This window comes from Piliocolobus tephrosceles, unplaced genomic scaffold, assembly GCF_002776525.5.
Source record: "Piliocolobus tephrosceles isolate RC106 unplaced genomic scaffold, ASM277652v3 unscaffolded_27507, whole genome shotgun sequence".
NCBI lineage: Eukaryota > Metazoa > Chordata > Mammalia > Primates > Cercopithecidae > Piliocolobus > Piliocolobus tephrosceles.
The window spans coordinates 2612-19571 of NW_022310429.1; the positions used below are offsets into that span (position 1 = coordinate 2612).

The 16960-nt window shown below is 44.7% G+C and overlaps 1 protein-coding gene and 1 non-coding gene across 4 annotated transcripts; both read right to left on the reverse strand.

Moving 5' to 3' along the window:
• Positions 1-1435: 1435 nt before the first annotated feature.
• LOC111530387 (bifunctional apoptosis regulator) lies at positions 1436-15043 on the reverse strand. Of its 3 annotated transcripts, XR_003308066.2 has the most exons (6): positions 14886-15043; positions 7904-8239; positions 4774-4978; positions 3413-3582; positions 1578-1725; positions 1436-1486 (listed from the first exon to the last, which is right to left on the reverse strand). XR_003308066.2 is itself a non-coding variant. In XM_026451107.2 (5 exons), the coding sequence occupies exons 2-5, from the start codon at positions 8164-8166 to the stop codon at positions 1689-1691; spliced, it is 675 nt and encodes a 224-aa protein (XP_026306892.1). In that variant the 5' UTR covers positions 8167-8239; positions 14886-15043; the 3' UTR covers positions 1545-1688. The 3 variants fall into 3 exon arrangements, 2 of the variants coding, with proteins under 2 accessions (XP_026306892.1, XP_026306893.1); XM_026451107.2 differs by lacking the exon at positions 1436-1486 and having other exon boundaries at positions 1545-1725; XM_026451108.2 differs by lacking the exons at positions 1436-1486; positions 1578-1725 and having other exon boundaries at positions 3219-3582.
• On the reverse strand, positions 8977-9038 carry LOC111530388. The gene has a single exon (XR_002727793.1). It is a non-coding gene; the product is annotated as a U7 small nuclear RNA (small nuclear RNA).
• Positions 15044-16960: the final 1917 nt, after the last annotated feature.

A 16960-nucleotide genomic window follows, 5' to 3' on the forward strand; every position in this document is an offset into this window, starting at 1 on the left:
GAAATTTTTATACCATAATTTTGGGGGAGGTGAATTTCTATATAAAGCTAATTAAAGTAGGAGCATGTCATTTCCTCAAAACAGAGTCGTGTTGAAAACTGAGCGGAGAGGAGGGAAAAAGTCACTGGAGTAGGAGGGGTGGCAGTGGATGAAGTGGGTGTCTGAAACAAATGAATTAGGGAGAGTGGCTACTCTTATCACTGTGTGATGTTATATGTAACACCCTTAGGTGGTGGATATAGATGTAAATATATATATATACGTATACACACAAACACAGGTTTGTATGTTTAGTACAATCATATTTCCAGTTTAAATTAAAAAAACACATTTATATATCTGTATAAGTACTGAAACATCTGGAAAGGTTAGTCTAGCAAGATAGTTTTCTGAAGAGTAGGATTACAAGAGTATGTCACTTTCAATGTCACATAGTTCTATATTTTTTTTTAAAAATAAAAATAGGGCCGGGCGCGGTGGCTCAAGCCTGTAATCCCAGCACTTTGGGAGGCCGAGACGGGCGGATCATGAGGTCAGGAGATCGAGACCATCCTGGCTAACATGGTGAAACCCCGTCTCTACTAAAAATACAAAAACTTGCTGGGCGAGGTGGCGGGCGCCTGTAGTCTCAGCTACTCGGGAGGCTGAGGCAGGAGAATGGCGTAAACCCGGGAGGCGGAGCTTGCAGTGAGCTGAGATCCGGCCACTGCACTCCAGTCCGGGAGACAGAGCAAGACCCCGCCTCAAAAAATAAATAAATAAATAAATAAATAAATAAATAAATAAATAAATAAATAAAAATATATATTTGCCGCATGTCGTGGCTCACATATCTAATCCCAGCACTTTGGGAGGCCAAGGTGGGTGGATCACCAGAGGTCAGGAGTTTCAGACGAGCCTGGACAACATGGCAAGACCCCATCCCTGGACAACATGGCGAGACCCCATCTCTACTACAAATACAAAAATTAGCCAGACATGATGGCAGGCACCTATAATCCCAGCTACTCAGGAGGTTGAGGCAGGAGGATCACCTGAACCTGGGAGGCGGAGGTTGTAGTGAGCCAAGATCACTGCCACTGCACTTCAACCTGGGAGACAGAGTAAGACACCATCTTAAAAAAATAAAATAAAAATAAATATATATTAATGTGGTCTTATATATTGGCTATCATCCATAGTTCCCGGCTCATAGCTGCTATATCCCTTATTCCAATCTGTGTTAAAATGTTGGAGGCCCAGCATGGTGGCTCACGCCTGTAATCCCAGCACTGAGGTCAGGAGTTCAACACCAGCCTGGTCAGCACAGTGAAACCCTATCTCTACTGAAAATACAAAAATGAGCTGAGCATGGTAGCAGGCGCTTGCAATCCCAGCTACTTGGGAGGCTGAGGCAGGAGAATCGCTTGAACCCAGGAGGCGGAGGTTGCAGTGAGCCGGGATCACACCACTACATTCCAGCCTGAACGACAGAGCGAGACTCCATCTAAAAAAAAAAAAAAAAAAAAGTTGGGCAAGTCAGGCCTCCATGCAGGCATCTGACCTCCTGCTCTCCTTTCACTCTAATCTTTTCCTACCTTTCTGACTGTGGGTCTTCAGAATCTTCCATGAGGAGGGTGCAGGGGCTCATGCCTATAATCACAACACTTTGGGAGGCTCAGGTGGGCGGATCGTTTGAGTCCAGGAGTTCAAGACCAGCTTGGGCGACATGGCAAAACCCTGTCTCTATTAAAAATACAAAAATTAGCTGGACATGGTGGCACGCGCCTGTAGTCCCAGCTACTTGGGAGGCTGAGGCAGGAGGACTCCTTGAGTCCGAGAGGCAGAGGTTGCAGTGAGTTGAGGTTGTGCCACTGCACTCCAGCCTGGGCTACAGAGTGACACCCTGTCTGAAAAAACAAAAACAAAATACTCAAGGGGACAGGATTCAGTGAGCTTCTGGAGAGCTGAGCATGTGAGCTTCCTGGGGGAGCGCACCCATGGAGAGCATGGAAGCTCTGTGCCCTTTCCCCCACACCTCGCCCTAAGTGTCTCTTCATCTGTATCTTTTGCAATATCCTTTATAATAAACCAGTGAAAGTTATACATTTCCTTGAGTTCTGTGAGCTGCTCCTGCAAATTAATTGAACCCAAAGAGGGAATCATGGGAACTCCAACTTGAAGCTGGTGGGTCAGAAACTCTGGAAGCCTGGATTTGTGACTAGAATTAGTCAGGGGCAATCTTGGGGGCAGAGCCCTCACCCTGTGGGATCTGACAGTATCTCTGGGTAGTCAGTGTGGGAACTGAATTAGAGGACATCCAGCTGGTGGCTGCTGTTGGGTGTGTGTGGGAGAACCCCATACAATTGGTCACAAAAGTCTTCTGTGTTTATTCTTCTGATTAGAGAGAATTTTTCCTTACACAATTTTATAATCTGGAAGCAACAAAGAAATTTAAATGACCTGGACATTAAACGGTATAGCTACTGTAGAAAATAGTTTGATAGTTAAACATAGAGTCAGAATAGAGTTACCCTATGACTCAGTCATTTCACTCCAAGACAGTATTGAAAATACATGTTCATGCAAGAATCTGCACGTGAACGATCATAGCATCATTATTCATAATAGCCAAAAAATGGAGTCAACCCAAATGTCCAGCAACCAATGAATGGATGAATAAAATACGGTATACTCTTACAGTAGAATTATTATTCAGCCATAAAAAGGAATGAAGTACTGATACATGGTATGTCATGGGTAAACCCTGAAACAAAATTATGCTAAGTGAAAAAGCCAGACACAAAATACCACACGTTGTATGAATCCATGCATATAAAATGTCCAGAATAAACAAATCTGTAGAGACAGAAAGTAGAATGGTGTTTGCCAGGGGCTGGGGGTTGGGGAGAAATGAGGGTTGACTAAAGGATAAAAGCTTTCTTTTAGGGTGATGAAAATGTTCTAAAATCAGCTGTGGTGATAATTACACTATTTGTGAACACATTAGAAACCATGGATTGTGCAATTCAAATGTGTGAATTCTATGTGGATTATACACCTCTCTTTTTTTTTTTCTGAGATGATGTCTTGCTCTGTTGCCTAGGCTGGAGTGCAGTGGCATGATCTTAGCTCACTGCAACCTCCACCTCTTGGGTTCAAGTGATTCTCCCGTCTCAGCCTCCCAAATAGATGGGGATTACAGGTGTGCACTACCACGCCCGGCTAATTTTTTAAAATATTTTTAGTAGAGATGGGGTTTCATCGTATTGGTCAGGCTGGTCTCAAACTACTGACCTCAAATGATCCATCCGCCTCGGCCTCCCAAAGTGCTGGGAATACAGGTGTGAGCCACTGCGCCTAGCCTGGATTATATCTCAATAAAGCTGTTTTCTAAAACGTCCATGGTGTGTCAGAAGACTTTGCTCCTCACCTTCCATTTACTCGTTCAGATAAAAACCTTTCCCTGTAAAGAGAGGCCCAAGGGCCCAGCTGCTCCAGCCAGAGGACAACTTCTTCCGCCGTCCATTTGGCCACAGCCTTGTGGACCAGGAGGTCGTGTTCAGATTCCCTGCTGCTCCAGTGATAGACGAGCAGGACCACCTGCGGAAGAGTGACAGGGACTTTAAACCATGGAGAGGCAGAGATGCCAGTTTCTAAAGATGTGGGTGGGAGGCAGGGAAAGGAAGAGGTTGAGCTCATAGGGAATGGTGCGGAGTCTGTACACAGAAGCAGGGCAACGCCACTGCCACAGAGAGCTGGGGAGCACAGCTCTCCTTGCGTGCCTCTCTCTGCTGATTGCCTGGCAGTGAGGGCATAGAGGCAAGAACACAATTCATCTCAGGCACCTGGGAGCAGGTGGTGCCTTGACTCCATCAACTCGCTCAACATATCTGACTTGTGCCTTTTCTACTGGAAACGCATTTAGATTTTCTACACAAAGAACTTTGAAAGAAAATAGTCTCCACATTTGAAGTTAGTAAACTGATGGGTTCTTAAGATTGTATTACCAAGGAAGGCCAGGCGTGGTAGCTCACACCTATAATCCCAGCACTTGGGGAGTCTGAGGCGGGCGGATCACTTGAGGTCAGGAGTTCCAGGCCAGCCTGGCCAACATGGTGAAACCCCATCTCTACTAATCATACAAAAAGTAGCCTGTTACGGTGGTACAAGCCTGTAATCCCAGCTACTCAGGAAGCTGAGGCAGGACAATCACTTGAATCCGGGAGGTGGAGGTTGCAGTGAGCCGAGATCATGCCACTGCACTCTAGCCTAGGCAACAGGGCAAGACTTCATTTTTAAAAAAAAAAAAAGAGAGAGATCACCCACATAAAATTCACACATTTGAAGTGCACAATCCATGGTTTTTAATGTGTTCACAAATATATGTAATCATCACCACAGCTGGTGTTAGTACATTTTCACCTCCCTAAAATAAAGCTTTTACCTAGATCGCACCACTGCACTCCAGCCTGGGCGACAGGGCAAGAGTCCATCTCAAAAAAAAAAAAAAAAAAAAAAAGACAAAAAAAGATTGTATTACCAAGGCAGACATGGTCTTGAATTCCAGTTCTACCACCTTTCTCCATTTACTAGGTACTATGATGTGATCTACCTGAGTAAGCAACATTCCTGAAGAAATCATAGAACCCAGCAGATTTCAATGTATGCAGTGAATTACATGGAGTCACATCATCAATTATTTAAGTGATTTCAATAGAACTGACTTCAGGGGAAATCAGGGGTTGGGAGGTGAGGTGTGAGGGGCACAGAGGAACACAGTGATTGACTTACTGCCACTCCAGTTAAAGCTGTGAGCACACCGGAAAAGAATCCCCCTCCCCTCTGCTGATTCGCCCGGCCTGTGTTAGGAGCTAAAGGAATCTGATCATTCCCATATTTCTGAAACGCTGCAAGGCTTTGGACTATGTCATTATTCTGCTGAATGTCTTCAAATCTCATTCTAATGGCATCAGGAAATAACTTTTCAATGGCATCCCTATGGAGAATAGAAAAAAAAATTAAGACAGTTGTTTGACTAAATATAATGTTTAGAGGCCAAAAAAACCCTGATAGTCAATATTTAATGATATATAGTTACCCTAGGAGAATTGACAAGAAATATATTATAGTCCTGTGGGTAAAAGCAAAAAATTTGAAACAATCTATTAGGTTTTTTACCATTACTTTCTCCTTTTTTTTTTTTTTTTTTAAATGAGACGGAGTCTTACTCTGTTGCCTAGGCTGGGGCTAGAGTGCAGTGGCGCAATCCTGGCTCACTGGTGCACACCACTATGCCCAGATAATTTTTTATTTTTATTTTTAGTAGAGATAGGGTTTCACTATGTTGCCCAGGCTGGTATCGAACTCCTGAGCTCAGGCAATCTGTCCACCTCGGCCTCCCAAAGTGCTAGGATTACAGGCATGAGCCACTGCACCCAGCCTACCATTACTTTCAATGGTAAAAACCACAATTACTTGCACCAACCTGATGATATACGTTTACTAGTTGATTTAAAATAGTAAACTGCAGAACCATGTAGACAGCACATCAATGAGGTGAGAAAAAACTTGCATTTTCTATTGGCACTTTTTTTTTTGAGACAGAGTCTTGCTGTCACCCAGGCTGGAGTGCAGTGTCCTGATCTCAGCTTACTGCATCCTCCGCGTCCTTCAAGTGATTCTCATGTCTCAGCCTCCTGAGTAGCTGGGATTATTATAGGCATGCGCCATTACACCAGGCTAATTTTGTATTTTTGGTCATGTTGGCCAGGCTGGTCTTAAACTCCTGGCCTCATGAGATCTGCCTGCCTCGGCCCTCCCAAGGTACTGGGAGTGCAGGCGTGAGCCACCGTGCCCAGCCTGGCACATGTATGTATGTTTAAAAGTATTTTTAAGCAGTGGCTCATGCCTATAATCCCAGCACTTTGGGAGGCCAAGGCGGGCGGATCACCTGACGGAAGGAGTTTGAGACTAGCCTCACCAACATGGGGAAACCCCATCTCTACTAAAAATACAAAATTAGTTGGGCGTGTGGCAGGTGCCTGTAATCCCAGCTACTAGGGAAGCTGAGGCAGGAGAATCGCTTGAACCCGGGAGGAAGAAGTTGTGGTGAGTCAAGATTATGCCATTTCACTCCAGCCTGGAAAACAAGAGCGAAACTCTATCTCAAAAAAAAACCAAAAAAACCAAATAAATTAGCTGGGCCGAGTAGCAGGCGCCTGTAATCCCAGCTACTCCGGAGGCTGAGGAAGGAGAATCGCTTGAACTTAGGAGGTGGAGGTTGCAGTGAGCCAAGGTTACACCACTGCACTCCAGCCTGGGCGACAGAGCGAGACTTTGTCTCAAAGAACATAACCAATGAATATATGAATATTTCATATATATATGAAACAACATATATATGTATCTTATGTTATTAAAATCAGTTTATAAGAAGGGAAAAAAGCAAAATTCAGTAATAAGAGAAAGACCAGCTTAAATTATAGGGATCTTTCTAAATTTTCAGTTATACACAAAGAACCCTCCTTTAATTTCAGATTAAATTTAACCTTCAGCTAAAGCAAGACTGACAGGTAAGAGCAAAGTGTAAACACATCTTTTGTGAAAAAGAAAAGATTGGGTTCATGGAACTTTCTTTTTTTTTTTTTTGAAACGGAGTCTCGCTCTGTCGCCCAGGCTGGAGTGCAGTGGCATGATCTCGGCTCACTGCAAGCTCCACCTCCTGGGTTCACGCTACTCTCCTGCCTCAGCCTCCCGAGTAACTGGGACTATAGGCACCTGCCACCACGCCCGGCTAATTTTTTGTATTTTTAGTAGAGACGGGGTTTCACTGTGTTAGCCGGGATGGTCTTGATCTCCTGACCTGGTGATCTGCCCATCTCGGCCTCCCAAAGTGCTGGGATTACAGGCGTGACCCACTGCACCCGGCCTCATGGAACTTTTTAGTACTCTGTTGAAATCAAGAAGGGCATACACATTGCTAAGACAATAGAAGGGGGGAAGAGGATTTAAGCCTCAGAGCCTTCACAGGTACACTATGAACCAAGGAAGCAGAAAATAACAAGCTATCTGAAAGGTGGCTTTGGCACTGTGTTGCTACACATGAAAAACTCTATTAGATAACTGGAACTGGAGTTATTTAAAGATTATTAAAATCAGCAACAAACCAGTTATTCACAATTGTACAGTTATACCATTTGCTTTATTTCCTTTTTTATTTTCGAGACAGGGTCTTGCTGTGTTGCCCAGGCTGGAGTGCAGTGGTGTGAGCTCACTGCAGCCTCGAACTCCCAGGCTCAAGCAATCCTCCCATCTCAGCCACTGGCATAGCTGGGCATAGCACAGGCGTGTGCCACCACACCTGGCTAACTTTTAAAACTCTGTAGAGATAAGGACTCACTGTGTTGCCCAGGTTGGTTCTAAATTTCTGGCATCAAGCAACGTTCCTGCCTTAGCCTCCAAAAGTGTTGGGATTACAGGCGTGAGCCACTGGTCTGGGCTTTATGACAGGATTACCAGCAATGGTCGGCTAACCAGACTTTCTTTCCTTCCTTCATTCATAATAAATAATTTAAAAAGTCATGGTCACCTATGAGGAAGATAATCTGGATTTCCAGTTCCTTGAGCTCCCTGAGTCATATTCCAGAAGATCCACTATGACCCCGAGGTGGGTTCCAAGTGTGCAACCTTTCAAACACTGCTGTTCTCATTAAGAGAAAGCCCATTGGCCGGATGTGGTGGCTCACACCTGTAATCCCAGCACTTTGGGAGGCTGAAGTGGGAGGATCACTTGAGGTCAGGAGTTTGAGACCAGCCTGGGCAACATAGCGAGACCCCATCTCTGTTAAAAAAAAAAAAAAAAAGCAAGAGAGAAACCACATTTCATGGGCTATCTGTGCTACCAATACAGGCTGAGCATTACCTGAGGAGAATATTGACTTTTGGGAAACCTTCCCATTTTTCTCTGCATTCTGGACATTCTGTTTTCTTTGAAGATGCCCACCACAAAGCAAGGCAGTGACGGCAGAAGCTGTGCCCACAGTTCAAGGTGGTGGGGTTAACCAGGATGTCATAGCAGCAGTGGCAAGAAAATTCACTAACAGAAATCTGAGGGCCGGTGCTTTTGAGAGGTTCGTCTTTCTCAAGGTCCATTGTGTTCAGATAGTTTTTCTGAGGTTCCTCCATCTCTTAATAAATTCTGGGTTCCAGAGACATAAAAAATTTCAGACGTAGAAAACTGCTGCAAAACATCAATAATCTAGAAAAAAAAAAAAGACATTGACAAAAATAAGGCAAATAGTAGTTGTTTGAAGAGTAGTTAATATAAAAGTATTGCCATTCTAGCCGGGCGTGGTGGCTCATGCCTGTAATCCCAGCACTTTGGGAGGCCGAGGTGGGCAGATCACGAGGTCAGGAGTTCGACACCATCCTGGCTGACATGGTGAAACCCTGTCTCTACTAAAAATACAAAAAATTAGCTGGGCGTGGTGGTGGGCACCTGTAGTCCCAGCTACTAGGGAGGTTGAATGGCATGAACCTGGGAGGCGGAGTTTGCAGTGAGCCTAGATCACATCACTGCCCTTCAGCCTAGGCGACAGAGCAACACTCTATCTCAAAAAAAAAAAAAAAAAAAAAAAAAGTATTGCCATTCTATTGAAGCCCTAATTTTTTTTTTTTTTTTTTGAGACAGAGTCTTGCTCTCTGGCCCAGGACGGAGTGCAGTGGCGTGATCTCGGCTCACTGCAACCTTCACCTCCTGGGTTCAAGCAATTCTCCTGCCTCAGCCTTCCCAGTAGCTGGGACTACAGGTGCAAGTCACCACATCTGGCTAATTTTTTGTATTTTTTAGTAGAGATTGGGTTTCACCATGTTAGCCAGGATGGTCTTGATCTCCTGACCTCGTGATCTGCCTGCCTTGGCCTCCCAAAGTGCTAAGATTACAGGCATGAGCCACTGTGCCCAGCCTAATTTTTTTTGGGGGGGGAGTGGGGGCAGGAAGGCTTTCTGATAAAGACCAGAAAACCTTCTAGACAAATTGTAAAGGAGTTGTAATACTAAAGTTCTAACTTTTATTAATTAATTCATTCAGTCTCAACAAGGCTGGAGTCCAATGGCACAATCATAGCTCACTGCAGCCTCCACTTCCCAGGCTCAGGTGATCCTTCCAACTCACCCTCCTGAGTAGCTGGGACTACAGATGTGCATCACTACGCCCAGGTAACTTTTTGTATTTTCAGTAGAGATGCAGTTTTGCCACGTTGCCCATGCTGGAGATCTAATTTTTAAATGTGACAAATTTGATTTATTGAAATCCACATACCATAAACCACATAATCAGCACTGAATTTCTTTCTGGCCTATTTGTTATACTTTTCAAAAGTAGTAAAGCAAAATGATATGTGTAGTGGAAGGTTCAATAGACTCAAAGGATGTGGGCAGATATTTCTGGATCATTCTCCTTCACTAACTTCCTTAGAAAATGAAATTTCCCTGATCTGGGTGTTCTCAATTAAATTTCCTTTTTTTTTTTTTTGAGACGAAGTCTTACTCTGTCACCCAGGCTGGAGTGCGGTGGTGCAATCTTGGCTCATATCAGCCTCTGCCTGACAGGTTCAAGCAATTCTGCCTTGGCCTCCCAAGTAGCTGGGATTACAGGTGCGTGCCATTGGGCCCAGCTAACTTTTGTATTTTTAGTAGAGATGGGTTTTTGCCATGTTGGCCAGGCTGGTCTTGAACTCCTGACCTTAGGTGATCCACCCTCTTCAGCCTCCCAAAGTGCTGGGATTACAGGTATGAGCCACCACATCTGGCTTTAATTTTTGTATCTTTAGTAGAGGCGGGTTTTCACCATATTGGCTAGGCTGGTCTCGAATTCCTGACCTTGAGTGATCTGCCGGTCTTGGCCTATCAAAGTGCTGGGATTACAGGTGTGAGCTACTATGCCTGGTCTCAATTAAATTCCCAAAGACCTTTCCAGGTCTATGATTTTAAATAAACCAGCTTCTGGCCTGGTAAAATGTCTGGGGTTGGTAACAACAGATATGCTTCCTGTAAATAACACTTTTTGTGTACACAAATCTGTCTTCTCATTAGGCAATCATTATTTTATAAATATTTGATTTCAGAGGCTCTAATGGGAGCAATTCCAAGAAGTGAGTGAAGCCTCGTTTTCCAGCTGTGCCAGGCCAAATCTGCCAAGGCTTAATATACCCTTTCCCCCCCAGATCAACACCAAAACGCATCTCGTGCACTCTGGATCCAGTCAGCTTGGTGCCACAGAAATGCTAACATTACTAATATGCAAATGACAAAGGACCATTCTCTTCTTGTTTTAATCTGGGTTTTAGAAGATATTTAAAAAAATTTTTTTAATTGAGAAGTAGTATGACACAGAAGATCCTGGAGTTAGACTCTTAACTCCCCCAAGTCACTAGCTCTGTGACTCTGAAGAAGTTACTCGAGCTCTCTGATCAAGTTTCCTCAACTGTGAAATGGTGGTCACAGTACACAAACCATCAAGATTTCTTGTGAGGATTAGAGATAGTGAAGGAAAGTGGCTCAGAATTTGTAAGGTGTAAATACAGGCTATAGAAATGATTATTCATACTATTTCTGGTGAGTTTCTCAATCTTGCTATTGTGAAGGAAAAGAATGAAAATTGCTCTCCACCGCCCACACTGGCCACACAGGGAAGGGCTCAGGCTTCACGCTCTGGAGGAACAGTGGTTAGGAACACAGGTCCCATGGCTGGGCTGCCTGGGTTCTCACCCCATCTCTGCCATTTAGCAGCAGTGAGGCTCAGCTTGCTCACCGTATAGATGAGGGACAATGATAGCACTTAACCACACTGGGAGTTTTGCAGCATTAAATAAGATAATTCTAGTCAAGTGCCTAGTACAGAGCCTGGCACATGGTAAGTCTACCATAAATGGTAACAATTCACTTTTTATTTTATTTTTTTTGACAGAGTTTCACTCTTGTTGCCCAGGCTGGAGTACAATAGCGCAATCTCAGCTCACTGCAACCTCTGCCTCCTGGGGTTCAAGTGATTCTCCTGCCTCAGCCTCCTGAGTAGCTGGGATTACAGGCATGCACCACCACGTCCGGCTAATTTTGTGTTTTTAGTCGAGACACGGTTTCACCGTGTTGGTCTTGAACTCCTGACTTCAGACGATCTGCCCGCTTTGGCCTCCCAAAGTGCTGGGATTACAGGTACGAACAACCAAGCCTGGCCCAATTCACTTGATTTTTAAAATACAGTGATCAGAGAATTTTATCACCCTTTATAGGGTACAAAATGTTACATACTACATAAAAACACCATATTTTAAATAAGTAAATCTAGAAATAAAGACCAGAAGATAAAGAGTAGTAGGTGTATTTAATGGAGGAAGGTCACGAGTGACTTTTTTTTTTCCCTGCATTCGTCAAGTTGTTTTTTAATGGAAACGTGTGATTTGTATAATAACTGTAAAAAACATAATACAGTTGTAAAAACATATACTGTATTACTTGTGGCCAAACATAGTGGGAGAGCTTCAACTCAGGGAATAAACACAGCTACATTTTATGCCCCATGTTAAGAGTGGAATGGCGGTTACTCATCCAAGCAATAAAAAGATAATTAGGTCAAGATAAGATAAACATAAATTTTAAAAATATAACTAATAAATTTATTCACAGTAAAAGATGATCGATCGTAAAGATGGGAGCAATCGGCCGGGTGCGGTGGCTCATGCCTGTAATCCCAGCACTTTGGGAGGCTGAGGCAGGCAGATCACCTGAGGTCAGGAGTTTGAGACCAGCCTGGCAAACATGGTGAAACCCTCCGTCTCTACTAAAAATATAAAAAGTAGCCGAGTGTGGTGGCCGGTGCCTGTATAGTCCCAGCTACTTGGGAAACTGATGCAGGAGAATTGCTTGATCCCGGGAGGGGGCAGTTGCAGTGAGCAGAGATCTCATCACTGCACTCCAGCCTGGGTGACAGAGTGAAACTTCAGCTCAAAAAAAAAAAAAAAAAAAAGATGGGCACGATCTTCCACATAACCCCTTCAAAAGCCGTTCTTTTAGGCTGGGCCCAGTGGCTCATGCCTGTAATCTCAGCATATTGGTAGGCTGAGTGGGAGGATCACTTGAGGCCAGAAGTTTGAGAGCAGCCTGGGAAACACGGTGAGACCCTGTCTTTAGAATAAAATTTTTTAAAAGGTTAGCCGGCTGTGGTGGCGCATGTCTTTAGTCCCATCTACTTGGGAGGACTGCTTGAGCCCTGGAGTTGGAGGTTACAATGAACTATGATTGAACAACTTAACAGCAGCCTGGCCAACAGAGCAAGTCCCCATCGCTAACAAAACAACATTCTTTTTCTTTTCATTTTTTTGAGACAGGGTCTTGCTCTGTCATCCAGGGTGGAGTGCACTGGCATGATCTGGGCTTATTGCAACCTCTGCCTCTCAGGTTCAAGTGACTTTCCCATCTCAGTCTCTCTAGTAGCAAGGACTACAGGTGCCTGCTGCCACGCCCAGCTCATTTTTGTATTTTTAGTAAAGACAGGATTTCACATACAAAAAATGAGCCACGCGATTACAGGTGGCAGGTGCCTGTAATCCCAGGTAATTAGAAGGCTGGGGTAAGAGAATTGCTTGAACCCGGGAGGCAGAGGTTGCAGTGAGCCGAGATTGCACCATTGCACTCCAGCCTGGGTGACAACAGGAAGACTCCGTTTAAGAAAAAAAAAAAAAAAACATAGGGTTTCACCATGCTGGCCAGACTTATCTCGAACTCCTGACCTCAAGCGATCTGCTCGCCTCAGGCTCCCAAAGTGCTGGGATTACAGAAGGGAGCCACCACGCTTGGCAAAAAACTTTTTTTTTTTTTTGAGACGGAGTCTCGCTCTATTGCCCAGGCTGGAGTGTAGTGGCGTGATCTTGGCTCACTGCTAGCTCCGCCTCCTGGGTTCACACCACTCTCCTGCCTCGGCCTCCTGAGTAGCTGGTACTATAGGCGCCTGCCACCATGCCCAGCTACCTTTTTGTATTTTTAGTAAAGACAGAGTTTCACTGTGTTAGCTAGGATGGTCTTGATCTCCTGACCTCGTGATATGCCCGTCTTGGCCTCCCAAAGTGCTACGATTACAGGCATGAAAAAACTGTTTTTTTTTTTTTGAAGAGAAAGAGTGTAAACAAATGTTCTCAACAAATTCCAGATTATTTCTGATAACCAATCATTTTTGCTCATTATTTTTATGTTTAGGAACATTTTAAAAACTTCTAAGTGCTTTCTTTTGGACAGCCTCTTCACATTGTTACAGAAGTGGGAGATCTTACATAGGTTTTTCAAAAAAAAGCAGGATTTTGTTAAAGTAGTTCCTTTATTCTACTAATGCTGATGAAACAATGACCATGTGGAGAGCATTAACCTAGGAGAGGACAATCAAACCATTAATATCCATTAAGCATCTCCTATGAGCTGGTGGAATCGTTGTCCGAGTACAGGATAGAGACAACCGGGTATGGTGCCTTAATCCTAGTACTTTGGGAGGCCGTGGCAGGCGGATTGCCTGGGTTCAGGAGTTGGCGACCAGCCTGGGCAACATGGCAAAACCCTGCCTCTGCCAAAAATACAAAAAAAAAAAAAAAAAAAAATTAGCCAGGCATGCTGGCATGTGCCTATGGGCCAAGCTACTGTGGAGGCTGAGGTGGGAGGATTGCTTGAGTCTGGAAGACGGAGGTTTCAGTGCGCTGAGATCCTGTCACTGCACTCCAGCCTGGGTGATGGAATGAGACCTCAACTCCAAAACAAAAACAAACAAAAGAAAGACAAAGAAACAGAGACTTCTGAGTGAGGACTGTGAGAGGGCAAGGGCTGGCTTGGGCACTGTCCTGATGTTTGCACTGAGCAAGGAGAGACAGCTGGAGACGCACGGCTGACATGGGGTCTTGCATGCCAGGTTGATCAGAGGCAGTCAGAAAGGAGACAGGAGCACAGAAAGGTTTCAGAGGCAATAAGATCAGCAAAGCTGGGCTTGGTGATGCTAAATCTCATCATGAATGAGTGATAGGCTGGAAGCAGGGAGAAAAATTAGAGATAAGTTAGAAATCAGGCTGGACACAGTGGTTCACACCTGTAATCTCAGCACTTTGGGAGGCTGAGGCAGGCAGATCACGAGGTCAGGAGTTTGAGACCAGTCCGGCCAGCGTGGTGAAACCCCGTCTCTACTAAAAATACAAAAATTAGCTGGACATGGTGGCGCACACCTGTAATTCCAGCTACTTGGGAGGCTGAGGTAGGAGAATCGCTTGACCCTGGGAGGTGGAGGTTGCAGTGAGCTGAGATCGTGCCACTGCACTCTAGCCTGGGCAACAGAGTGAGACTCTGTCTCAAAACAAAAAACAAATAACTAAACAAACAAACAAAATAAAGCAGGTGTTATCACTTCTGGGGGTAGGATGGCAGAAGAGAAAATGCAAAGAAAGGGCTAAATCTGAGAGACGTTAAGAAAATAATGTACAGGTTTCAGTGACTAGAGAGAAAGAATGATCAAAGATGCTGGTTAGGGCCGGGTGTGGTGGCTCACACCTGTAATACCAGCACTTTAGGAGGCAGAGGCAGCGAAGCACGAGGCGAGAAGTTCGAGACCAGCCTGGTCAACATGGTGAAACCCTATCTCTACTAAAAATACAAAAATTAGCTGGGCGTGGTGGCAGGCGCTTGTAATCCCAGCTACTCAGGAGGCTGAGGCAGGAGAATTGTTGGAACCTGGGAGGCAGAGGTTGCAGTGAGCTGAGATCGCGCCATTGCACTCCAGCCTGGGCAACAGTGCAAGATGACATCTCAACAAAAAACAGACAAACAAACAAAAAAACAGATGCTGGTTAGATTTCAGAACAAGGGAAGAAAAACTCTACCTCTGAGAGAAACTGCATCCCCGAAAATAAATCTCAGTGCCAATCTCCGAAAGAATGTAAGTTGAATTTCAGAAATGTTGTGTTTGAGGTAATAAGACATCCAGGTGGAAACGTCTAGTAAGAAGCTGGAGACACAAAACTGTAATTGGGAATAAAAACAAGGCTAAAGGTATGAATTTCAGAGTCATCTGCAGAGAAATTACAAATAACATATATAGAAATTAATCTCTCTTGGCAGGGTGCGGTGGCTCATGTCTGTAATCCCAGCACTTTGGGAAGCAGAGGTGGGTAGATCACCTGAGGTCAGGAGTTCCAGACCAGCCTGGTCAACATGGCAAAACCCCATCTCTACTAAAAGTACAAAAATCAGCCAGGCGTGGTGGTGTGTGCCTGTAATCCCAGCTACTCGGGAGGCTGTGGCAGCAGCATGGCTTGATCCCGGGTGGCAGAGGTTGCAGTGAGCCGAGATTGTGCCATTGCACTCCAGCCTGGGTAATAGAGTGAGATTCTGTCTCAAAAAAAAAAAAAAAAATTAATCTCTCACAAATTAGCCTTTTTTGGGGGGCTACGGGAGAGGGTCTCACTTGTTTTGCCCAGGCCAGAGTGCAGTGTGCAATGGGGTGATCATAGCTCACTGCAGCCTTGACTTCCCAGGCTCAGGTGATCCTCTTACTCAGCCTTCCCAGTAGCTGGGACTAGAGGCACACACCACTACACCTGGCTACTTTTTTATAGAGGTGGAATTTCGCCATGTTGCCCAGGCTGGTCTTGAACTGGGCACAAGTGATTCTCCTGCCTCAGCCTCCAAAAGTGCTAGGACTACAGGCTTGAACCACTGCACCCGACCAAATTAGCCTCTAAGAACTAGAATAGGCCGGGCACGGTGGCTCACGTCTGTAATTCCAACACTTTGGGAAGTCAAGGCAGGCAGATCACCTGAGGTCAGGAATTCAGGACCAGCCTGGCCAACATGGCGAAACTTCATTTCTAAAACAATACAAAAAATCATTAATCAGGCATAGTGGTGCACACCTATAGTCCTAGCTACTCGGGAGGCTGAGGCAGGAGAATCGCTTGAACCCAGGAGGCGGGGGTTGTGGTGAGCTGAGATCACGCCATTGCACTACAACCTGGGCAAAAAGAGACAAACTCCGTCTCCATTAAAAAAAAAAAAAAAAAAAGAGAGAGAACTAGAATATATCAGCAGTTGCCTACCGAATCTGCAAGTTTATTTCTCATGAGAGAAAACAAATCACATATAACATTAAAGGTGTATTTTATAAGTCACATCTTGCAAAACTGAGGTCACCATTAGCTCTGTTTTGTAATTCCCTTTAACAAATTAGAAACTGCATGGACTTTGATTACTTCTTAAGAGTTTTGCCAGTTTCATTTCTCCCTAAATTCAAAAAGCAAAAGCTAACAGAGAGTCTACATCCACAAAAAAAATCGAAAGATATTTTCTGTTATAATACTTGCCCGTATATATTTTGGTTATTTACACAAATTTCACAAAGCAGTACTTTTAAAGGAGGGAAGTGCCTCTTTTTTTTTTTTTTTTTTTTTTTGAGACAGAGTCTCGCTCTGTCGCCCAGGCTGGAGTGCAGTGGCCTGATCTCGGCTCACTGCAAGCTCCACCTCCCAGGTTCACGCCATTCTCCTATTCTCCTGCCTCAGCCTCCAGAGTAGCTGGGACTACAGGCGCCCGCCACCATGCCTGGCTAATTTTTTCGTATTTTTTAGTAGAGACGGGGTCCATGTTAGCCAGGATGGTCTCGATCTCCTGACCTCATGATCCGCCCACCTTGGCCTCCCAAAGTGTTGGGATTACAGGCGTGAGCCACTGCGCCGGTGGAACTACCTTTTAAGTGATAAAATCTAGTTCCAACTCCAAAGTTAGAAGCTGTGGTGTTCTGACTTGGGTAAACACACCCTCCTGCACTGGCTATAATGAAAGGCCTCTTTGAGAAGGCCTCCAGCTCCTAAGGATGTTTACAGTTGTTCTCCGGACACGTGGCTAGCTCTCAGCAGCAGGCTGCAGGCATTAGAAGCAGCTCTCAGCTACTCTTCTCTTC